The sequence below is a fragment of the Cebidichthys violaceus genome, unplaced genomic scaffold (assembly GCF_023349555.1).
Source record: "Cebidichthys violaceus isolate CVI_PGR_0920_01 unplaced genomic scaffold, fCebVio1.0.p SCAF_13, whole genome shotgun sequence".
NCBI classification, from domain to species: Eukaryota; Metazoa; Chordata; class Actinopteri; order Perciformes; family Stichaeidae; genus Cebidichthys; species Cebidichthys violaceus.
The window spans coordinates 13,786,913-13,811,814 of record NW_027176296.1 but is presented as its reverse complement, the minus strand read 5'-3'; the positions used below and the strand labels follow the sequence as shown (position 1 = coordinate 13,811,814).

Here is a 24,902-nt window from a genome sequence, read left to right as displayed (position 1 = left end):
CCCCCCCCCCCTCCAAATATCACTCCATCTTTTCCTGGGGGGGGACTGAAGGAGGAGGGTGTCACTCAGTCAGTCAGTGATTGTGACCTATTAAAGCTGACAGGTTCCCAGTGTGACTCTGTACCTTCACTGGTCCCCAGTGTGACTCTTTAATGGGACTAATGGTCTCGACTACAACAGACACTTGGACACCGTCAGTCTGTCTCTACACACACCAGTCGTCTCTGTACCAGTCTTCATGTATAAAGTGTAGCTATATTGACCTGTCTAAATTACAAAGTTACAGATGTAAACTGCATCAGTGTTTGTAGTAGTAGCCTTGTCTTCCAGCAGAGGGCGCTCTTCAAATTTCACTCTCATTCCCACTCACTACGTGACCTGTTGACCTTTTAGTAAACAAAACAAGTTACATGTTAGTTTAAATTTTGTTGAACTTGACTTTTTGAAAAGGTGACCGCTCTAAACAGCACGTACTACCTATCAGGGATGCAACTAACAGTTATTTTAATTATCGATTAGTCGGCGGATTATTTACTCCATGTATTGATCAATGTTGTCAATAAATGTAATCGAAGTCTTCAATGAGTCGAAAGAGACGTCTTCAAGTGTCTTGTTTTGTCTGACCATCAGTCCAAAAGCCAAAGATATTCAGTTTACTGTGATACAGAACAGAGTAAAGCAGAATATAATGTTTGGAGAAACGGAAACCAGAGAATATTTGGAATTTTCCGAGTATTTTTGCTAGATTGATTATCAAAATAGCCTCTCTGTTTCACCTCTACTTTGTAGTAAGTGTCATCATGTACTATATCTTGCAGCCAGTATAAAAGAAATCAATGTACTTTATTGTTTTGTATCAACCAGAACATTGTTTGGTCAAGCAACAACTTTGGAGCACCTAAGAACATATAGGGATGACCCCGAAGCTGCAGCCCTAATTGACCCATCGCTAAGCCCCCCGTCCCCTGCTGCTACTCATTCAGGCTGTCAGAGCTACGTTAGCATGGAGCCCACACAGTCACTAACTGCACTCCCTGATTATCAAACTTTTGAAAAAAATGGAAAAGCGATTTCAGAGAGGAAGCCGACAGAAGGGTCTACAATATGTATTGGCATGATATATGGAGGATGTCAAGCTGATTCAGCAGTAAAAACAGGTTAAAAAGAAAAAGATAGAAGCTAAAGCTATAGATCACAGTGTAAAAGTGAACCACCACATCACCTGGAGATCCAGACACAAGACAAATAGGGAACACTGTTCTTGTAAAGCCGGGTAAGTCTTTATTAAAAAGCAAAATACCTTCAGTAGCTAGCGTAGCATAGAAGTGCTACATGAGTTAATGAGGTGCTAACAAACTCTGATAATGCTAGCTCCACAGGTTTTTACATATCAACATATTAGAAATGTATATGTCCTTCCAACATCTCCGGGTAACGGGTATCACTATTACCCAACATTTAGCCATGACCAGAACATGAAGAGCTGGCCCAGGCTACGCTATGATTGGCCAGTCTGCATTCGAGGGGCTTGTATAGCTCTTTTCTAGTCTTCCGACCACTCAAAGCATGTTAACACTACATGTCATCATTCATCCATTCACACCCATCAGGACTCTAACTAACATTCACACCCACACATGCACTGAAGGCACAGACTTTGGGAGCGATTTGGGCAATATGTGTCTTGCACAAGGACACATCAACATAGACTGGAGGGATCGAACTGCCGATCTTCTGATTGGAAGACGACCCTCTCTACCTCTGAGCCACAGCACTATGTGTTTATTGGTTCTGTGTTGCATCACTCATTAAACTGGCAGCTCCAGAGACGACCCTGGTTACTATGTCACAGGATACAAGACAGGTGGGTGATGATGCGGTCAAATAATCAGGTTCTGATCATACTTCAGCTTTGTGTTAATGACGTGAAACACTGTTATTGGTGATCTCATTGTGTTTCAGCTCTGCATGTGGAGGTAGTAATGATGGAGGAATATATTCAGTGATTCTCTGTGAATCTCTTAATAACGACGTCCTCCTCTCGCAGCCTCTCGCTGGCTGTGTGAGGGGAAGTGGGGGGGGGGCTCTGGATCTTCGTGGGCCGGTGCCACCGAGCTGAACGGGTGCCACGAGGCTGGCAGGTACCCGCCGCTCTGATGCCGCTGCCAACACGGCGCCGCTGGAGAGGCTTCAGTGGACGGTGCCGCTTTAATCTCTCACTTTATTCGTGGCTCTGCAGAATCTCTCAGCTTCCACTGGAAGGGTACCTGATAATTACTGAGCTGCCTTTTTCAAAGCAGCGCGGACCGAACCTCACTTTGTCGGCCAACAGACTTGTCAGAAGGCGTCGGCCGCCAGCAGAGCGAAGGCCTGCAGTCTCCAGCGCCACCACTGCGGATTCAACACCCAGAAAATCCGGCGCTCCTGCGACGCGAGGACAAAGTGTTCTCCAAGTTCGTGGCCAACAAAGTCCAAAAGAGGATTCCTCCTCCTGTTTTCTTTCCTGCCTCCGCTCATCAGCGCAGACTGTTCCAGGATTTAATTATGGGTCAGCGAGGAAGGGAAATTAATTTCAGGCGGTGGAGGAGTCACGGCGTCGGGCTGACAGGGGGCCCCCCGGGGGGGACCGAGGAGGAGGTGGGCAGGGGGCCAAACGCCGTGGCAGAGTCTAAAGTCACCACGCAAAGGGTAGCAGTCACAAGTGATCAGAGAGCGCCGGACCGTCGGCTGGAAGTCAGTCAGAGCAGCAGCGACGTTTCTGGCGCCAAAGCCACAGAGTCAACCTAAATCCGGTGTGACAGACGCGCCTTAACTTCGGCACAACTTTCTTTATCTGACCTCTCTCTGCCGAGGTCACAGCATTTCTTAACATTCATTTTCAATAGTTTCTACAAAACGGTTTGCATGGAGTCACAATGAAGCCATTTTAGTTAGAATGTATGTTCTTGTATGTAAATATTGTATATTCAAACAACGTTCCATTTTGGGGACAATAAAATCTATATATCTGTATAAAACAAGTGTTTGCATATGATTTTACAGGGAATCAAAAGATTAAAGCAACCAGTGTGCAAAACACAAATTGTCATTTTTTGAAAAGGGAAGGTTCCTAACTGAGTGAAATGACCCGGAAGTGGTAGCCATGATAAGAGCTGGACGAGTTCCCTAAATGTGAAGGATAGGTGCTTCAATGCTTCCTTTCTGGCCTCCTTAGGGTGCACTGGAAAACCTTTCTAAAAAGCAGCAGCAACATTTAAAGCGACACACATCAACAACATTCTATATTTTGGTTGAAATTCTTCCAATTACATCCTGACGGCAATCAATGAATCAAATGCTCTGACAGAAAACGAGAAAAGAACGGCGGTATCCGTGGCTGTCCCAGGACTGTAATAAGCCCTTCCTATCATTTCAAATGTAATGATTGGCCGGACTACCTGCCGCTCTACCTCTCGTGCGTATTCTGTCCGTGCACTTGTCGCTCGTCATAGGAGCTTTCCACAAGCTGCTAGCTAAACAGCTGTGAGTACTAACATTAGCCATGGTTGTTTAAGATCGGAATGATCATTTTGGGGGAGTGGCTTTCGGAGGGAGGGCTGAAGGGACGGGCTGTCAGTGTTGCTGCTTTGACAACTCCCTTGCTAGACTTAGCGACTTTTGGAGCTGGTAATTCTATAGCTACTTTCATTGAAAAACAGTTGGCAACACTGGGCTGGATTTTTCAGTTGAATAATTTTCTTTTTTTTTTAGTCTAGCGTACCTGTAGGAACCTCTTGCTAGTTTCTCAGCATCATCTACAGTTAGGGTGCAAAGTGAGGGACAACAAAAGGCTGTGTGCAAACAGACCAAGAGATGATTCATGCTTTCTTAAAGCAGTTTCAATGGGGTCAGTGTTTGTTCTACTATTGCGACAGCAAGCGTTTAAAACCGTGAAGTGGAAAGGATTTAATAGTGTGGATGAGTGCCGGGCTGGAGGAAAGAAGCGGGGGGTTCATTTAAAAGGACGTGTCACTGATTCTACGTTAATTATCCGTTTGTCTTCACTCAGCCGAGATCAGAGACGCCAACAGTTGGATCGAGGCAGAAAACGAGGAAACAAACACCGCTCTGCTGACGTGACAAAGAGTGACAGCTCTATGACTTTGTCCAATCAGCTGAGAGAGACATATTTTTGAGCTGTCATCTGAAAAGAACAATATTTCCCCTCTGAGGTGTAGCAGGAAATGAAATGCGTAGCAGGAAATGAAATGCGTAATGTACACCTAATGTACAAGTACCTTGAATTTGCACTTAAGTACAGTACTTGAGTATTTGCACTTCTTTACATTCCTCCAACATGGAACATCCTGATCAGTGTTGTTCCGTCCAGCAGATTTTCTTTCCTCCTGGATGGATTTCCCAGCGATCATCACACCCTCCACGGACAACATGTGTTGAAACACTCTCAATGCTGCCAGCACAACGCTCAGAGGAAACAAAAATACTCTCCACAGAGCAGCAGAAGGGAAGACGTTCTTATCAAACGACATACCAGTTTTCTCAAACAAAACAAGAGGTCTCCTGGTTTAAGTCCGTGGGGGTTTCACGCACCAACAACATGGAGTTAATGGAAACTGCATTTTTGTATCTCTTCTGATGAAGCTAGGCTGGCAGTTCCCCCCTGCTTCCAGATTGTGTGCTGAGCAGTGGTGGAATGTAACTAAGTACATTTACTCGAGTAGAAATTTGAGGAACTTTTACTTGACCTGAGTCTTTCCTTTTCATGCCTCTTTAAGATTCAACTCGACCAATCTCTAAATGTAATATTGAACCTTTTACTCAAATACCTTTGTCTGACAGCTTTAGTTACTTTGCAGATTATTAACACAAAATATAGTTTAACAGAAATTATGATGTATCATTGTAGATCTTCCCCCACTTATTGTCACTAACAGTCAGATCAGATGCAACTTTCTTATTTATCCCTTGGGAAACTGTTGTGTAGCAGTTGGAGAACAAAGAAGTAAAGAGTAAAGTGTGCAAATAATATAAAATATAATCAATAAAGATTATCAATAAGGTGCAAAAACCAAATGCACACACTGCCAGAAATGTAAACAGGTTAACAGTAAGATGGTAACCTGAGGGGGAAATATGTCGGATGAAAATATGAGAGTGACATCCGGGTTGAAGAACATGTCTTTTTAAAGCTCAGTTCTGTCAACTTCAACTCCCTGGGATCTCTTATTTTGTATCTCAGTGAATCTGATCACACAGTCCCTGTTTGTCATCGTGTTTACACAATGGCACAACGGCAAACGGGAACTTCTAAATCACGTGAGGTCATCAGGTAGTTCTGGTCCGATGGGGTCCGGCTCTTTGATGCAGGTCGAAAATGAGAGCAAACGGTGGATTTTCACATTTATCTGCGTCACAGAGAAAGAAACAAAGACAGACAGGCAGTGAGGCTAGGGGCTGTAAAAATAAAAGTCCTGGAAACCTCTCAGCACATTTCCTGTCTGCTCTCTCTCTCTCGCTCTCTCTCTCTCTTCTCTCTCTCTCTCTCTCTCTCTCTCTCTCTCTCTCTTTCTCTCTCTCTCTCTCTGGTTTTTGGCTTGAGGACAGATTTGAGGAAACTCGCTCGCCCTTTGTTCTCCCTATCTCACACTTTACCCCTCTCTCTCTCTCTCTCTCTTTCTCTCTCTCTATTTCTGTGTTGTCGGATGCCAGACGTCTTGGGGTGGCGGAGAGCTGTGGAATAGAGGGGAGGAGGTGCTGGCAAAGTGTGAAGTGTGTGTGACAGCATTCCCCTTCCTCTGAGTGTGTGCAGGAGGTGAAGACGACAAACAGAGAAGCTCCAACAACTTGGAGGTAGGTGCCAACCAGCTTTCACACACTCATGGCTGTTGTTCTCTCGTGCCGACACATGCCTCGAACAGGCCTTGACATAGAAAAAAATCACAAACTAGAGGAAAAATGGGGGATTTCCTTCCTTTCATTCTCTTATGGCTTCTTCTGTAAAACACTCGTAAACACACACATTCATGCGAAGTGTGCTCCTCCAGTTTGACAGGCTGAGGATGTGATTAAAGCAGCAGGAGTTCAGCGGAAACTTTCTCTGCAGTGTTTTGTTGCAGTTCTTTAGGGAGACCAGCATACCTGCATGTCTTCTCACTATGATAAAGCCACGGTATGGACAGATAAACTCTCTTTATGGAAAGATTAACTCACTGTATAGAGATCCACTCACTGCTTTGTCAGATAAAGTCACTGTATGGACAGATAAAATCGCTGTACTGACGAATAAAGTCACTATGTGGACAGATAAAATCACTGTACGGACAGATAAAGTCACTGTACGGACAGATAAAATCACTGTACGGACAGATAAAATCACTGTACGGACAAATAAAATCACTGTACGGACAGATAAAGTCACTGTACGGACAGATTAAGTCACTGTATGGACAGATTAAATCACTGTACGGACAGATTAAATCACTGTACGGACAGATAAAGTCACTGTACGGACAGATAAAATCACTGTACGGACAAATAAAGTCACTGTACGGACAAATAAAGTCACTGTACGGACAGATTAAATCACTGTACGGACAGATAAAGTCACTGTACGGACAGATTAAATCACTGTACGGACAAATAAAGTCACTGTACGGACAGATAAAATCACTGTACGGACAAATAAAGTCACTGTACGGACAGATTAAATCACTGTACAGACAAATAAAGTCACTGTACGGACAGATAAAATCACTGTACGGACAAATAAAGTCACTGTACGGACAAATAAAGTCACTGTACGGACAGATTAAGTCACTGTACGGACAGATAAAATCCCTGTACGGACAGATTAAATCACTGTACGGACAAATAAAGTCACTGTACGGACAGATTAAGTCACTGTACGGACAGATAAAATCACTGTACAGACAGATAAAGTCACTGTACGGACAAATAAAGTCACTGTACGGACAAATAAAATCCCTGTACGGACAGATTAAATCACTGTACGGACAAATAAAGTCACTGTACGGACAGATTAAGTCACTGTACGGACAGATAAAATCACTGTACAGACAGATAAAGTCACTGTACGGACAAATAAAGTCACTGTACGGACAAATAAAGTCACTGTACGGACAGATTAAGTCACTGTACGGACAGATAAAATCACTGTACGGACAGATAAAATCACTGTACGGACAGATAAAGTCACTGTACGGACAGATAAAGTCACTGTATGGACAGATTAAGTCACTGCATGGACAGATAAAGTCACTGTATGGACAGATTAAATCACTGTACGGACAGATAAAGTCACTGTACGGACAGATTAAATCACTGTACGGACAGATAAAGTCACTGTACGGACAGATAAAGTCATTGTACGGACAAATAAAATCATTGTACGGACAGATAAAATCACTGTATGGACAGATTAAATCACTGTACGGACAGATAAAGTCACTGTACGGACAAATAAAATCACTGTACGGACAGATAAAGTCACTGTATGGACAGATTAAATCACTGTACGGACAGATAAAATCACTGTACGGACAAATAAAATCACTGTACGGACAGATAAAGTCACTGTATGGACAGATTAAATCACTGTACGGACAGATAAAGTCACTGTACGGACAGATTAAATCATTGTACGGACAGATTAAGTCACTGCACTGACAGATAAGGTCACTGTTCTGACAGATAAAGTCACTGTACGGACAAATAAAGTCACTGTACGGACAAATAAAGTCACTGTACGGACAGATTAAGTCACTGTACGGACAGATAAAATCACTGTACGGACAGATAAAGTCACTGTACGGACAGATAAAGTCACTGTATGGACAGATTAAGTCACTGCATGGACAGATAAAGTCACTGTATGGACAGATTAAATCACTGTACGGACAGATAAAGTCACTGTACGGACAGATTAAATCACTGTACGGACAGATAAAGTCACTGTACGGACAGATAAAGTCATTGTACGGACAAATAAAATCATTGTACGGACAGATAAAATCACTGTATGGACAGATTAAATCACTGTACGGACAGATAAAGTCACTGTACGGACAAATAAAATCACTGTACGGACAGATAAAGTCACTGTATGGACAGATTAAATCACTGTACGGACAGATAAAATCACTGTACGGACAAATAAAATCACTGTACGGACAGATAAAGTCACTGTATGGACAGATTAAATCACTGTACGGACAGATAAAGTCACTGTACGGACAGATTAAATCATTGTACGGACAGATTAAGTCACTGCACTGACAGATAAGGTCACTGTTCTGACAGAAAATGCACTATACAATGAAATAAAGTCACTGCACTGACAGATAAAGTCACTGTATAGACAGAAACTAACTATATGGTCAGAAAGCCCACTGTATGGACGGATAAAACCAAAGTACAGTATGGACAGATGAACTCATGGAAAGATTAACCCACTGGACAGATAAACTCACTGTATGAAAAGACAAACTCACTGAATGGACAGATATCTCACTATATGGACGCCCACTGTATGGGGGTGGCGGTGGCTCATTGGGTAGAGCGGGTCCTCCTTTAAACACAAGGTTGGGTAATTCGATCCCAACCCCGACTGTCTGATGTCAAAGTGTCCATGAGCGAGACATTGAACCCTAAGTTGCTTTTTGGGTGCTTGATAGCAGCCCACTGCTTCGAAATATGACCTGTATGTATATGTAATAAATATCTAATAATAATACGCACAAACCGATGAACTCACAAATAGACAGATGAACATACAAACAGATAAACATTTGTAAGAGCAGATAAACAAACATACAGACATGAACTCACGAATAAGCAGATAAAAACAAATATCCAGATGAACTCAAGAATATACTCCTGTAAACAGATAAACTCATTGTACACATGAAACAGAACGGTATGGTTTAAGATAGAAAGATTAGTTAGCGATAAAACACAGTTATAGCAAGTTTAGTTAACTTTATTAGCCCAGACCAGCAAATATAAATATTTTTTAAAAGCAAACTGATGGTCAAGATCGTAGTAGATATACGTATATTGTGGCTGTTGTTGTTATAGTAGTAGTAATTCCAGAAATACCAGAGGCAGTAAAGTTGCAGTAGCAGCAGCAATAGCTGTTTTGGCTTTGGACGTTTTTGTTCTGTCTTTTTATGTACTGTTGCAATTGTTGTAGTTAAAGTATCCCTTTTTTAGTGAAGAGTATTAGGCTGCTTTGCAGTTTAAAAACATGAAACTAAATACTCGGTATGTTTGGAATGCAAGTAATCCAAATTTAAGGTTTTTAAAGTTGGCCTCAGCTAGTCTAGAAACTGTCAGCATCCGTGTTCAAAGGCCCGTGTGGGTCTGACGGTGGTCGGATCTGAAGTTAATTATCATGTTTCATTTAGAACCGTGTCAGTTCTCCTCAGACAGTATGTTTCCCATTCAGCAGCAGTGAGTCACTTCCAGCCGTCGCTGCAGCTGGCGGATCATTTAACAGACGTCCTGCCTCAGCAACGAGTCCTGCTGTTCGGATCCGACGCTCAATCACTTCTGCGGAGAAGGACCCCAATCCTCCGGCTGTGCAGGTTGAGATTGGGAAGTGAGTTCCTCTTGGAGAGCCAGCAGGGATGTAAGTAGAGAAATGTCTCTGTTTTAATATGATTTAAGAACTTCTGTTGACACTTTATTCTACAAAGGCTTTGTCCAGTGTGCTAGGATACGACCAAACGTACTGTCACAAACTAAACAACTTAAACTGGGCGATAAACAACATCTGAATTGTGCAAGAATCTAGCTCCCATGCTAGCAGCTCAGTGCGCCTGTACTTGCCTAAATTCTAAGAGCAAAAGACAGAGTCACCAAAATCAAAGGGATTTATCCTCCAGGGATCATGATAACTGTACTAACTGTGTCAACCATAGACTGTTTATAAGAAGTGGATCGTGACGTCGCCCATTGGTTTGTGGACTGCCGTTTTGAAGCCTCGAGTTTGCCGATTTTGCCGTCGCCATCTTGGAATATGGCCGCCACCATGTTGGATTTTTATAACCAATGAACAGAAGTGATCATATTTGGAATGCGGGGGAGTGACGTAGTTACGCCGTATACGGCTTTGGCAGCATTTACCTGTCAATCACTTTAGGCAGGTAGCCCTGCCCTAAAGCATACTCTGCTTTATGGTCTGTTTGACTCTAAATGGCTGACTCTTCTCTCACTGCTCTCTCTCTCTCCTGTGTCTTTCCTGTCTGTGTCACGATGCATTTTGGAAAACACACATTCGATTGGCTGAGTAGAGTCACGTGAGATCATTTACAACGCATGCAATTGGTTGGTGTGTTTCCTGGACTGCTGAACAAGTGTCGTAAAGGCTAGAAAAGCTAAAAATAGAAGCGCTCCGCCAAATTGTATAATTCTCAATTATCCATCAGTTATATTACCGGGTCCGGATAGGACAGCGGTCCGCCTATTAGTGAGCTCTATATGACCTACATGAGTAAACAAGACCACCAGTGATAAGCTTGACTACTTCTATATAGATTTACTTAATGCTTGTCATGCGAGAAATCCGACAAAATCAGACAGCAGCTCAGACTACAGCGGGGCCTCTGGCGCCGACCAGCCCACCATGGATAGACCCAGATCCGGCTCCGCTGCTGCCTTAGACCTGGAGCAGCAGCTCCTCCACCGGCCAGTAGCTTTGCTTCGCTTCGTTGCTCCGCCTGACCCGGCTACAAGGCAACATTGAAGCCACACTACTGGAGACCCAGGCTGTATTGCTGGGCCCGCTGGAGGGATATGAGGCACGGAAAAACCAGAACCAGGACTGTACGGGGCCGACTGTCAGACCCTGTTGCAGTGAAATTAAAGGTATTCTAAAGGGACCCTGGGGCTCGGAAACACAACTGCTTTTATCAACCCAAAATGAATGTACCTTGTAGTAGCTTCAAGTACCTGAGTAAGTGTACATTTACGTTACAATTACATCAACTTACAAGGTACATTTCACCACTGCATACAGGTTTGAATCCCAAATCCAAGGCTAAACTGAGTCCTCAACAGCACGTTCCCAAAGTTCCACAGAGCTGCAGTCGCGCGCACACACACACACACACACACACACACACACACACACACACACACACACACATCCAGCTGAAAACCTCAAACTAATGAAGCGACACTCGTCTGGCTGGATGGGAAGTGACACGCCGGCTCCAGTTGGTGCCCTGCTTTGATCCTGAAAACACCCCCCGCCTCCCCCTTGCCCTCCTCCCCCGCTCCACCCCGGTCCCATGCCATTTCCAGCACCTCTGCGGGTCACGCAGATTAACCCCTTGTTTCCTGCAGTGGGCCTTAGTTTTGAAGTGAAATGGAGGGTGAAAGCGTTTTCCGGCTGGGAGTGTGAAGCAGCGGAGGGGGGGGGCGCAGGCTGGCCAGCTGCATGCTGGGATTTTTTTTCTTTATGGGTTTGGTGGACTGAGAGGGGTTTTTGGTGTTGGCTATGGGCAGTCGTGGGGATTCAGAGCTGCAACTCATCCTTTTTTAGCATGAAAGATTTTTAAGGGGTAGATGGTGACGTCGGAGAAGGCTCGGAGCTGTTCAGGAGTTTGAGTTGTAAGTATCACCGGATTCAGTGTTGCGGGGAGAAGTGTGTGTGTTGTAAGAGGTCAAGGGTCAGGTTTACGGCTGTGTTTGTTAGCTTAAATGGATCAAATTCTAAAATTTGAATTGCCTTATTTTGTTTTAACTTCAAGCTCCACAAAACAATATTTCATATTAAAAGTGACTCAAATATGTGAAGTGAAAGGGGGAGATTTAAACTTCTATGTTTTATTTTTTTCCTTTTTATTTCCCGTCTGGTTCAGTCTCAGCATTTTCATCGAACAAGCTCTGATGACTAGACTCTGAAAGACTAGACAAAAGAAGAAGAGGATGCGGGTCGCAGCAGACTGAATGGAAGACGCCTCGGCCTTCGTCCTCCATCGACTCGCTTTGTCCTAGAACACAACTTCCCGCGAAAACCCGTGCAACAAGAGGACCTCCCTCATCCAACATGGCTGCTGTCAGTGCTGCGCTGCTGCTGCTGCTGCTGGCGGCAACGACGACGTCCGTGTGCGGCGGGAGTCTGGTGGCGGTGAACTCGGGCGTGGAGGTCGCGAGGGGTCGGTCGGTGTTCGTCACGGAGAGGGAGCTGAAGATCAGCGTGGGCCCCACCGCAGACTGTAAGGTGGAGGTGGTGATGAACGAACCCGTCACTCAGAGGGTGGGGAGGCTGACCCCGCAGGTGAGGACACGCCTGCTGTAGTTCTACAGTTACACGGGAACTGAACCAGTCCAGTGGTTTTACTGGTGTTTGGTTCTGTGGGGTTTGCAGGTGTTTGACTGCAGCTTCCTAGAGGACGAGGTGAAATACGTCCACGACGGCAGCCCTCTGCTGGACGAGGACGCAGTGATGCTGAGAGTCTACAGGTGAGTTAGCGACTGTTAGCATTAGAAGCAGTTGGCAGTATGAGTACAGTAGTAGTAATGCAAGTAAAACTAGGTTTCATTTAAACAATTCATTAATGTAATTATCATTTAAGATAATCAGAAATAATAATAATAATAATAATGAAAAATGCAATAAATCATTGCTTTGATTTATAATAATATTGATAAACAGTATTTACAGTATGAAGGCTTGGCACAATTGCAAAGTATTTTACAGTAAAACAACAAAAATAAATAAATTTAAAATGCAGTGAAATAATCGAATAAAATTAAATAATATACATGGAAATATAAAGACAAGAAAAGAAAAATCGAACAAAATAAATACAAATTATAAATTTCAACAAAAGCTAAAGTAAATGAAAAACTAAATTGAATAGACGATAAAGAAATATTAAACCAAATGGAGGCTGGATGTTGGCACTCTTCAGAAAATCCTGATTTGATTTATCGGGTTTTAATTCTTAAATATTTAACAACATCAGATAAATACCAATGTTGCAGATTTGCTGGATTCGTGGAAATGACCCCATTGAAGCTCAAGTATGTAAACAGCTATCATCTATGTTACTTCATGACTGATGTTTATGTTTTAACATCACAATTTACAGTTATATTAATTCTTTCACAATGTACACATAACATTGAGCTCAAATGGACACTATTCATCAAGAAAAGACCCCGATTGGAGATCAATCTTGGGATTAAGAGTTGATATTGGATAATGCAGATGGAAAGTAATTAAATTAATCTATATATTTTCTTTTTTTACATGGTTCTATTTAAGTATTGGAAAGCAAAAATTATGCAGAACTGCGAATGAGCTTTTGCTCATGCATTCGAGACAAAGTACTTTAAAGGATGATAAAGAGTTTGCACTGCAAATAGGGGATTTATAAGACAATTATCCCTTCAAATATGTGAATTATCTGTAACATTTAGAAATGTAATTGTCACCGGTTTCTTTAAAGGAATACTTCCATGAAAGTCTATCAAACACTCCTGTTGGCCTGTTGTAGATTTGAAAAGTTTGTATCTGCAGCTGAAATCGGCTTAGATTTTCTATTTTACTGAAGAAAAAAATAGAAACCATACAAACTTTTTTAAATTGCCAGATCAGCTCTTTCCGGCTGTGTATTCAATTATGTTGTGAAGAAACAGTGTGTTTGAAACAATACATTGAAGCTAAACCCAAATGAATCTCTTTTCCCCCCTGGGTGGTGTCCCTGTGAAGGTTCACGTCCTCGGACACGCTGGTGGAGACGGTGGTTCTGCCGGTGCGGGTGGTGGACTCGGGGTCCGGCGTGGTGGAGCTGGGCAGCGCTCCGCTCGTGGTCCCTCTGTTTTATGGTTTATCCAACGCCATCAACAGCTCCGTCCTGAACATCCGGACCACGGCAGACCAGGTCTGCACCGTCAGGCTGATGACCACCGACACCAGCGTCCCGGCTCTGGGTCAGCTGGTGAGGGAAGAGGACGCCACACAGAGGAAGGGTACGTCGCAGTACTGGTTCAAGGTCTGGCTTATAAACCACAACATATATTTCCTATTTGGCCGACAGATGACCTCAAACACTATAGCAACGACCCTGATGCTTCAGGCTCTGTCAGCAGTTAACTCTACTGTAACTAATGAAGTTATGAAATGTAACAAATTTAAATAAAAGATTTGTTTTAAATTGTGAAACAATACAACATTGCATCGCTGACATAAATTAGATTGATATATGGATGTGAGCAACTCTGGGATAATAATAATAACAATAATAAATTGTGTTACAGTAAAACCACAAAGCTTAACTGAGAAATGGTCAAATGATCTGAGAGAAAATAAGAATATAAGAAAATATAAACACACTAAAAAAGTATATGAAAACAGTGGAAAATAGTTTTTTTTAAACAATAGCTAAATAAACAATTTTTTTTTATAAAAATTACAAAAATAATCCAATAGAATGTGAAAAAATAAATAAAAATAAATACATTTAGGACTGTCTACAAATTTGTAAGAATTTAAAATAAATAAAATAATGATTACAAATGAAATACTGAATGTTAACAAGGATGCTTCTGCGTACATTTGATGATGTATGCATGCACAAACTTAATCTGATGCTGCTGCGTCTCTGCAGCTTGATTCGTCTCCAATCGTCTGTTGTCCTCCATCAGGCAGAGAGACGGCAGCGCTCTGTCCCGGTAACAAACCCTGCCGTCATGACACCAAGGAGGTTCGTTTCCTCAAAACCAGCTGCCAGGATTTCCTGAGCTCCGGTCTGAAGTACCAACACCTCAGCCCTCCGTCACCGGAGATCGACTACATCCCCATCAGGGTGGAGCTGAGGGAGCAGGGCACCAGGGCTCTGCTGGAGGTACAGGCAACATTCGCTTCTCTTTTGATCGCACTGTAGGAAAAAGTGTGCCGGAGGGAAAACAACTAGTGGCAACGCTACTCAAAAGTGCTTGAATTGAACAAAGGCGATACACTGCAGCTTCTGTCTTTCCAAGTCGGATGTTTTCCAGGTGAGATTAACATCTGAGAGGTTTATTGGCAGTCGGAAGGTGACATCCCACTTTCACATCCTCAGCTCTGTGGAAGTGGAAGGAAGCTGAGCAGGAGGTTGTGGAGGAATTTAAAATGCTCCAAAAAATTAACCCAAATGTCAAAACGTCCTTTGTTAGCACATGAACAGTGTGTCTTTTTTAACAAAGACCTGTCATTTCTAACACGTCTTTTTGGGGCTTATTCAACAACACCACGTGTAACAGCAAAAGTTGTGGCAGCATGTGTTGATTTCTAAGTGATACATGTTATATTAAGACATACACGCAGTTGAAAAGTTAGGAATCAGCAGTTGTATTGATGTTTTTCCTTCCTTCCTTCACTAAGAACTATTTTAACGGAGATTTAAAAAAAAAATAACAATAATTTAAACTTTTTTAAATTCAACATTTTTTAAATTGACTCATTTTAAATAGTTTTGGCCCTAAAAGAAGAAGAATAAAATAATATTCCACTAGTGCCAACCCTACACAAACCTTCTGTTTATATTATGAAGTTTGAAGAACAGCTTGAAGATACAGCTACAGCGTAGAAACAAAGGGAATGAATGAATGAATACATACCTCTAGCCCCTCAAACCCAGTGTAATGGTGTTAATGGTAACCGGATGAGCCTGACACGTTAGATACGTTGACGTGGACATAAGAAGACGTGTTGACATAAGAAGTGGACGTAGTCATCGTGACGTCACCCATTGGTTTGTAGACTGCAGTTATGAAGCCTTGAGTTTGGCGTTTTGGCCGTCGCCATCTTGGCTTTTTGCAACCAATGAACAGAACTTACCATATTTGGACTGTGGAAGAGTGACGTAGCAACACCGTATACGACTAGCTCCAAATCCACTAAACCAGCCTGAACATGAAGAAAACCTGAAACCATTGCATGAGAATCTATGGAGCAGAGCGGATTAGTTGTCGGAGCTGGCCGATGCTCTGCTACGATTGGCCAGTCTACATTCTAGGGCGGGACTTAGCAAAGGGTCAATTGTGTGCAAGCAAACAAACACCCACTCATATTTTCCTAATATTCTGCCAACGCCGGTCTAATCAAGTTAGGTGATGTGTTCAACACGGTGTTGTTGCTGCAGCCGTCATCTGTGGCCTCGCCCACCAGATGCGAACGGCTCACGTCAAAGCGCCTCTCGTAGCGGCTCTTCTTCTTCTTCTATGCTCCTGTGGTAGCTCGACTTTCGATCCCCTCACCCGCCTCCTGCTGTCTGTCGCGTGTGTCGATGATTGGATGAGGAGAGACTCGCTTGTTAAGGTTGTGAAATTTGGCACAATGGCAAAAAAAGATACTGCCTGGAGAGCCATAGCTGAGATGAGACTTTTATTAATGTTAATGAAATGAAGTACAGAATTTTCACGAGTCCCAAATCTCGAGTCCGAGTCCAGTCTCAAGTTGTGTGTGTGATTTAATAAATGTGACGTAAGTCAAAGTAAACTCGAAAAAGAGTCCCAAAAGAGATTTTAGAGGAAGGAAATTGAAATCTCATGAGGCTCAAAGCAGAACCATGAGTCGCTCTTTAGAAAAAATGTGGCAACTTTATCACCGACCTTCACCTTCCCGTCCCTTTGCCCCGCCCCTACAGGCAGAGTCAGTGTGGTTGCCGGTTCTGATCCACGGCGCGATGCAAAACCAGCCGCCCCAAGCCGCCTTCATGGCCTCCTTCATCCTGGAGGTGGACCAGTTCATCCTCACCCCGCTCACCACGGCCTCATTGGACGCCAAGGACCACGAGACGCCGCAGGAGAGGCTGGTCTTCAACGTGTCCGCCCCGCCCGCCGAGGGCTACATCACCCACCTGGACGACCACACAAAGCCCGTCACGTCCTTCACGTGGCTGGACCTCCACGAGATGAAGGTGGCCTACCAGCCGCCCAACAGCAGCCAATCGCACCGCAGGAACTACGAGGTACTGGAGGTTATGCTAATTATGCTAATGAGATTAGTGAGATTTCAATAAAATTGAATAAAAAATAAGGAACTTTTTTAAGTAGAGGCTTGTCTCATTAACATTTATGACCAAATAAATTAATTTGGATGTCTCTCTTTGTCTTATCTTCTTATTATCATCAGGAATCAAGTAAACATTCAGCAAAACAATTGTTCGCAGAATTTCCTGTCATTAAATATTTGTTTTACATGGTCAAATATTACATTTACAGTCCATTCTGTCAATCTATTTGATGAAAGATGGAGTTCCAGGCTATAGACAGTTCCTACATGACCAGCCCACCCATCGTGGTCCACATCTCTATCAGAGCGACGAAAACAAACGCCCCCAGAGTCTCCTGGAACATAGGTACAGAAGTTTCACTGACATAAAACCCTTTACATTGTTTCATCCGCAATACATCCTTTACTGTCGCCAAACTGAGCACCAGTTTAACCTAAACTTTAATGCCATCGTCTTCCTGTCTCTGATGTCTCAGGTTTGGACCTGCTGGAGGGTCAGTCCCGACCAATCACGTGGGAGGAGCTGCAGATAGTGGACAACGACAACATCGATGCAGTGTACCTGGTGGCTGTGGACGGGCCTCTCCATGGACGCCTTAGTGTCAGAGGTGAGGTCAAACACTTCATCTTTCAGGCGAATGTTGTGCTTTTTACTTCACCGCATATTATTTGTGTATCTGTGTCACCAGCGAAGCTACGTAGTCACTAACGCCTAAGTCGTTACCACAGCTACCCATGCAGATAGGTTGGTGATGTCTGGACACACAAATCTGATCTGATCACTTACAAATGAGTGAAGCCGATGCTGAAGTGTCTTTAAACTTGCATTCTCTCTAATGACCAGCAGGGGGCGACTCCTCCGGCTACAAAAAGAAGTCTGGTTGTATAGAAGTCTATGAGAAAATGACTCTACTTCTCTCTTGATTTATTCCCTCAGTAAACATTGTGAACATGAGTTTATGGTCTCAATCTCTAGTTTCAAGTCTTCTTCAATACAGCATGATGTTCATTTAGTAAATGATGGTCCATTTAGAGTCAAACAGGCCATAAAGCAGGGTATGCTTTGGGCGGGGCTACCTTGTGATTGACACCACATATTTCTTCCACCCCTACACTATACACTATAATCAACCACAATGTGTTAGTTAGTTTAAATTTAAATGTCTCTCTGTTCACATCAGCAGCTGCATTTCTTTAACCTGTGAATATTTTAGTTGTTGGTTTCTGCATGAATCCGACCTCTGTTGAGATGTGAGAAACATATGTTTCAAAAGCCCAAAAGCAGCTGGATCAAAGTAAGACAGCAAGATGAATCACCTCAGCACAGTCCTGATTGGATGCAGCACCCAAACTGGGTGGAGACGGATGATGGAGGGCGGTAAAATGCATATTTGCACGTTTATCCACATGCAGACGGAGTCACACTACTTTGAGGAAGAACCCCAGTTTGATCCTCCGTCCCCATACCTCGGCCCTTCTAATCCCGTGCTGGTATTCCGACACACACCACCACCCTGGGAATTCCCACAGAACGTCTTCTGGCCTTTTCCGCTCTTTTTCCTCCATGTGTTGCCCATCCGTCAGGGACTGCGGTGTGGCTGGGGAAGCATATGTCTAGTGGCCCTGCATGTGTTTCCTAATCAGGTGTAAAATGGGGCCACGGCCGCTTCGCCGGAGGAGGGAGGGACGGGGGTGAGGCGGAGGCTGCTACCACCGCCCCTCTCCGTCCACGTCTGTCCCTTCCAGCCCAGCGCGCTGGGACATGGCCTCTTTGTCTCGAAACGGAGAGCTGGACCGAGCAGATTGGAGGGATTTATGCCATTTCATGCCGCCGTGCACAGGGAGCAGATGCACTGTCCCCAAACAGGTTTTCATGCTACCAGCTAGGAGGTGGGGGGGGGGGGGGGGGGGGCAGTGAGGAAGGGAGTGTGTGTGTGTGGGGGGGTGGTGAAGTGGCAGGAGTGCAGGCGCTCCCCCCGAGGGGTTCAGCAGGGAGTTAACCTTTCATGGCTGCTTTAGACTCGTAGGAACAGAGGAGAGCTCAGAGGGAGAGGAGGCCTGTTTTCAGCTGATTCTCCAGCTCGTTTCCTCAAATTTCCTTTTTATTATCTCTAATATGGACACATTCTCAAACAATGAATTATCGTGACCTGCAAGAGCACCTTGCAGTGGGCTTCAGCGAGGATATCTGCATTTTAGAGATCGATTCTGTGTCTTAATTCAGTTCGGATGAGAGCAAAGTCTCAAAGGTGAACTTTCTCTTCCATTACAGACCATATTACACAGTGGTTGTGTTTGGTTTTTTTCACTCACCACATTTTGAATTTCAAGGATATTGAGAGGTCTGAGGATATTAAATATTTATTTTAAAGAAAATAGATATAATGTATCCCTCCGTTGCCCTTTAATCTCTCATGACCAATTTAGAAGGTTCCAGGTTTTCAAAAGGGTCAGAAAAACTTAAATGAAAAAGTGTAAAAGTTTGCTTCAGAAACAATTACACTGTCACCAACTACAAATATTAGGGTTGAAAATTAAGTTAATTATATTGACGTTTAAACTTCACTGACTCCATGAGTGTGTGTGTGTGTGTGTGTGTGTGTGTGTATGGACAGAAGGACAGAGGTGAGCCTTCACTTTATTTTGGTTATAATTATTGCATGGGATTATGCGAAATCCTGTGGTTTCTCATGGAAATGCATGAAACTGCATTGCAGTCTAAAGTCTCTGCTAACAGCACAGTGATTATTGAACGCTCATTTAAAACAGAAAACAAAAGTAAAAGAGTAAAAGTACAAAAGATTTAGCATCAAAATATACTGAAAATATATGAACTGAAATGTACCAAATGTACTCAATTTGGAGACTGAATAATATATATTAAAAATGTAAAGTTTTACTGATGCCACTCGGAAAAGAGTTTTCTATAATTTGTCAGAATTCAATACGTCCGTCATAAACCGATGCAGTCGGAGTTACGCTTCATCTGTGTGTATGAGTGATGGATGTATGAAGAGAACTGCATACAGTGTTGGAGTTGGCGTCTCGTTCATTGATATAAAAGTTGCTCAGTGGCACATTAAGCAACTTAAAGTTGCCCATTCAGCCTCTCGTGCTGTTTTATTTGTGCATCTGTCCGCGGACTGCTGTCCTCCGTAGCGCTCTGACAGGAGCAGCATGGATTCTGATCAGCACCTCCACAACCCAAACTGAGTGTCCGTAGAAATCCCACTGGAAATGCACTTCAAACCACCTCCAAATGTGGTTTTGGATCTAACTTGCTTTGCTGTCCAGAGAAATCAATGTGGATATAAAATGCCAAAAGACAGATTTGAGCTGGCATCCTGAACAAGGCCTTAAGCTATCAAATAATTGTAATGGAGTCCACATCCGAGATGTAGCGGATTAGAAGCACAAATCAGCAGAAAATAGAAATACTCAAGTACTGTACTTGAGAACAATTTAGAGGTACTCCCACCACTGACTAGACTGAGAAGAGGTTTCCTCTTTCTCTAACCTTAAACAAGTATGTACGTCATGAACTGACGAACAGCGATGTCCTACAGACTGGGAATGTCACGTCAGAAAACCCTCATGTGGGTCGGTTCGTACTGGTCTCTACCGGATTAAAGAAATCAATCCAAACAAGTTCCTCTCTTATGACTTAACGACTTTCTTCTTCTGTCCCCCCCCCCTTGCGTCTTCATTGTCTTTGTTTCCTGCTTCTCATATCGTAAATCTTTAAACTCTCAGTTCTCTTTCTTTCTGTCTTTTTTTTATCAAAAACCTGCAGAGAAACCCTACTTTACAGTACAGTATAGTAGTTGGCTGGTTGTTGAAACTTTTGTCCCACTAGGCTTGTTTCCAGCCGACGCCCCCCCCCCCCCATGTTGGACAATAGCACCTGCTCTGGCACCGTTTTTTCTCCTCAGTTTGGACTCTTGTTTACGAAGGAACAAAAGTTTGGCTGTGCTCCGCTTCCATGTATGTACGTACGTACGTACGATCCCTGTAGGAAGCAGTCCTCTGGTGGAGTTGTGTCTCCGAGGAGAGCTCCGCTGACCCTCCATGCTGCGACGCGAAGGGGGGGGGGGTGGGGACAGTCACTGCAGTCTCGGTCCAACGCCTTCAGCCAAATGGATGGCTGCCTGTCCTGATGCTCACACACACGCACACACACACACACACACACACACACACACACACACACACACACACACACGCCTCCCATCCCATTTCTTCCGTTATGGGCCTGTTGCCCAACGCCACCTTTGGGCCCAATTACCAAGTTGTTTCCATCCACTTGGACCGGTAGCTGTCCCCCCCCCCCCCCCCACCTCAGTAAAGTCGCTAATGAGGTTCGGGGCTTGCGACCGCTCGTCTCTCTCAATCTGTCTGCTGACCTTGCCCTTCTGTCTCTCTGGCACGCGCGAAAGGGAGACAGGAAGCCCTCCCAACGCTGGCAAACCGAGGCGGGCCACCGGGAAGGACGCCACACTTTACCCCACCAACGCGGACCCCCAGCCAGTGCCTCGCGGTGCCTTCAGGCGCCTATGAGAAACTTGTTATTTTCCAAGTGACAATGGCAAGAGAAAAAAAAGCAAAAAGTGGCGCATGTGTCGGGGACGGTAATTGAATCAAAAGTGCGAAGCTTTGGAAACAACAGAGCGCCGTCCTCCGACGACAACACATGTCCGCTAGTCATGTGACGCTGTGCTGTTAGCGGTTAGCATGATGTACAGTGCGAGGGAGGCCAGCCAGCAGCAGAGAGCCGACAGATGGACACGGCCTACATTCCCTCAATGTGGGACAGACAAGTTTTTTCATGTTCCGTCCAACTCCTCGCCGAGTTCAGACTCCACGGATTATATCTGAGGCGAAAATTTGAATTTATTAATACTAAGAACATATATTTTTCAATCATTCACATTATTTAAATTTGTCCAAGCTTGAAAGTAGCTTTGAGTAACATTGTTGAAAATCACGGATATTAATAAAAAGACATTTTTACAATATAAATATGAATTGATACTGCAAATGCATGAAAATTCACATGAAGGAAATACAAATATTTAAACGTCTGTTTAATGTAATGGACTGGGTTCCACTGATGTGAGCGTAACCTATTAAACAACCTTGGCGTGGGTCAAAAGCGTCATGGTACAAGAGACAACAAATCTTGTTTTTCATGACCGTGATGATATGATTATAACATCAGAAATATGAAATCATATAATGATCATTTACCATTTGGGGACAAAGCCATTTTTCCCCAGAAAGCAGCATGATGATTGTGTTTTTTTAGTGTGCGGAGAGGAAATCCTTGGTCCCAATGTTCATCGTCCAGTTTGGATCATTTTAAAAATGTGTAAAATCTTGTACTTGTATAATTCTTATTTAACACATTGAGACGATCCATACCACTGTCCAATGAGACGCGGATAAAGACGTAGCATATTGGTAATGGGAAGTCTTGAGACAATAAATCTGACACGCTATTAAAATAGTTCTGTTTTAAACGTCTTATTAACTGTATCGGTACTGGTTTGTATTAAAGTCAAGACTACAAATGACTTAATGGATGAAATCAGCACATTTATGAGTTCATTATATATATATATATATATATATATATATATATATATATATATATATAGTGGGACTTACTCACATTAACTATACAGCCTCCTCCTGATGTAAGCACCTGTACGGTCTGATGGCGCTCTCTTGTTTCCCAGGCGGGAAGGCGTTCATGTTCCGGGTGCGGGACCTGCGGGAGGGCGCGGTGGTCTACCACCACTCCGACAGCGACACCGCGCGCGACCACGTGGTCTTCCGCATCAGCGACGGCCGCCACAGCATCCGCCACAGGTTCCCCATCAACGTGCTGCCCAAGGACGACTCGCCGCCGTTCCTCATCAACAACGTGGCGGTGGAGGTGCGGGAGGGCGGCGCCGTGCGGCTGGAGGAGTACACGCTGCTGGCCTCCGACCTGGACTCCAGCGACGACTACATCCTCTACCGAGTGGCATCCGGCCCCCGGGCGGGGCAGCTGGTGCGGAAGACCTCCACCCACGAGACAGGTGAGGGAGGGGCGTGTTCAGTTCCATGAGTTCCATGAGAAATAGAAGAATAAAGACATGTTTAATGTTTGTTATCAAGGTCAAAGGTTGTGAGTGTAGTTAGAAATGATAAATAAAAGGCCTCAAAAGACATCATGTTCTCAACCATGATATTACATCATATTTTTAATTTTACTTCTTTTTGTAACATGCCGTATTTAAAAAATTGTATGTATGTTTTAACTTTATGTAGCAACATCACACTGTGCTTAAAGAGAGATATGTACTGCATAAACTGTATTATGTTGTGTGACGATGAAAAAAACACTCTAGATGTTTGTGGCTTTCCTTTATCTGGATGGGATCTGAGGTCTTTTTCATTTTTTGCAGTCTAAAATATAAATTCCCGTGTTTCAGCTGCTGGGTCGTACATACTGTCGCTGTGTTTTGTGTTGTGCAGGAGATCCCGTGGACAGTTTCCTCCAGAGAGATCTGATCCAGGGTCAGATCTACTACCAGCACTCAGGAGAGGAGCAGTTTGAGGACTCCTTCGACTTCACGCTGTCTGACAGCCACCAGCCGCCCAACCTCTCCCAGACATATGTGAGTCACCATAGATTAGAAAAGCAATGTATTTAAGTACATTAACTTGTATTCACTTGAGCATTTTTACAGTGTGGTACTAGTACTTTTCTCCTCCCTGTGGATCCAGACGGTGGTGGTCCACATATTCCCGGTGAAGGACCAGCTGCCGGCGGAGGTCTCCGGCAGCGTTCGCTCTCTGACGGTGAAGGAGACGGAGGTGGTTTACGTCACTCAGGCTCACCTCCACTTCGCCGACAGAGAGCATCCAGACACGGACCTGACCTACGTCATCACGCAGCCCTGCTTCAGCCCACTGCATCCTGGGTAAGGACAGGACAAGGGCAGGACTGCTTCTGCTGTCCAGGACATGTTTAGCCTAGCTTAGCATAAATCTGTCTGATTCACACTCTCCTGATTCCTGAAATCTACAGAAACTCTCCTTTTTATTCATTTCTTTATTTTAGGCTGATGGATGCAGGGCGTCTGTTCTACACAGACAGCGCCAACAGCATGAAGAGAGACCACATGGTGCCGGTGTTAAAGTCCTTCACACAGGTTTGAAACACATACACGGCATCCTGATATGCACATGCAGCACGATTCCTACTTGAAGGAATACTTTACCCACCAAACGACCATTGGTGTATCCATTGCTCACCACGTGCAGGCTGGTCTCATCCAGCGTTCGCAGCAATAACTACGGAAAAGAATGCGCCGTAATTGGTAGATGTACCACGAAATATATTTGTTCGTTGTCCAGGTGAAGTAAATGGAGAAAAGTACACTTGATATAGTTTTGCTGTTGTTAAACCTGACCTCCATTTATTTCACATGCTCAAGGGTTTACTCTGTTGTGGATAACTGTGGAGGCATGCGAGAAAAACTAAAAACATTCATGGTAACACTCTGAGTAGTTGATATACGAATTTTGTGGGTGAAGTATGTATTCAGGAGTTTCATGAAGATGATAATATACATCTGAATAAATGTGATATTGACAAAGCGGTAAACATACTTTGTTTCCCGTGCTCTCCCAGCATGCAGTGCACCACATGAAAGTGGCCTTCATGCCCCCGGTGGAGGACATCGGCCCGGAGCCGCTGTTCGTCCAGTTCGTCTTCTCCGTCAGCGACCACCACGGCGGCACCGTCTCCGGCCTTCTCTTCAACATCACCGTCACCCCAGTGGACGACCAGGCGCCAGAGGTCAGAGGTCAAACACGGACT

The 24,902-nt window shown here is 44.0% G+C and overlaps 1 protein-coding gene and 1 long non-coding RNA gene across 2 annotated transcripts in view; both read left to right on the top strand.

The window, feature by feature from the left end:
* The first annotated feature begins 5,674 nt into the window (after positions 1–5,674).
* On the top strand, positions 5,675–12,039 carry LOC137870163 (uncharacterized). Its single transcript, XR_011102688.1, has 3 exons — positions 5,675–5,850; positions 9,470–9,649; positions 11,886–12,039. It is a non-coding gene; the product is annotated as an uncharacterized lncRNA (long non-coding RNA).
* A 34-nt stretch (positions 12,040–12,073) lies between these two features.
* frem1b (Fras1 related extracellular matrix 1b) overlaps positions 12,074–24,902 on the top strand; it is a 39,192-nt gene continuing 26,363 nt past the window's right edge. The window contains exons 1-12 of the mRNA XM_068707823.1: positions 12,074–12,304; positions 12,395–12,489; positions 13,745–14,004; positions 14,680–14,879; positions 16,662–16,985; positions 17,267–17,375; positions 17,506–17,637; positions 22,768–23,112; positions 23,552–23,694; positions 23,804–24,000; positions 24,141–24,231; positions 24,714–24,881. Coding sequence (XP_068563924.1) covers positions 12,074–12,304; positions 12,395–12,489; positions 13,745–14,004; positions 14,680–14,879; positions 16,662–16,985; positions 17,267–17,375; positions 17,506–17,637; positions 22,768–23,112; positions 23,552–23,694; positions 23,804–24,000; positions 24,141–24,231; positions 24,714–24,881 — 2,295 coding nt within the window. The remainder of the gene's footprint in view (positions 12,305–12,394; positions 12,490–13,744; positions 14,005–14,679; positions 14,880–16,661; positions 16,986–17,266; positions 17,376–17,505; positions 17,638–22,767; positions 23,113–23,551; positions 23,695–23,803; positions 24,001–24,140; positions 24,232–24,713; positions 24,882–24,902) is intronic.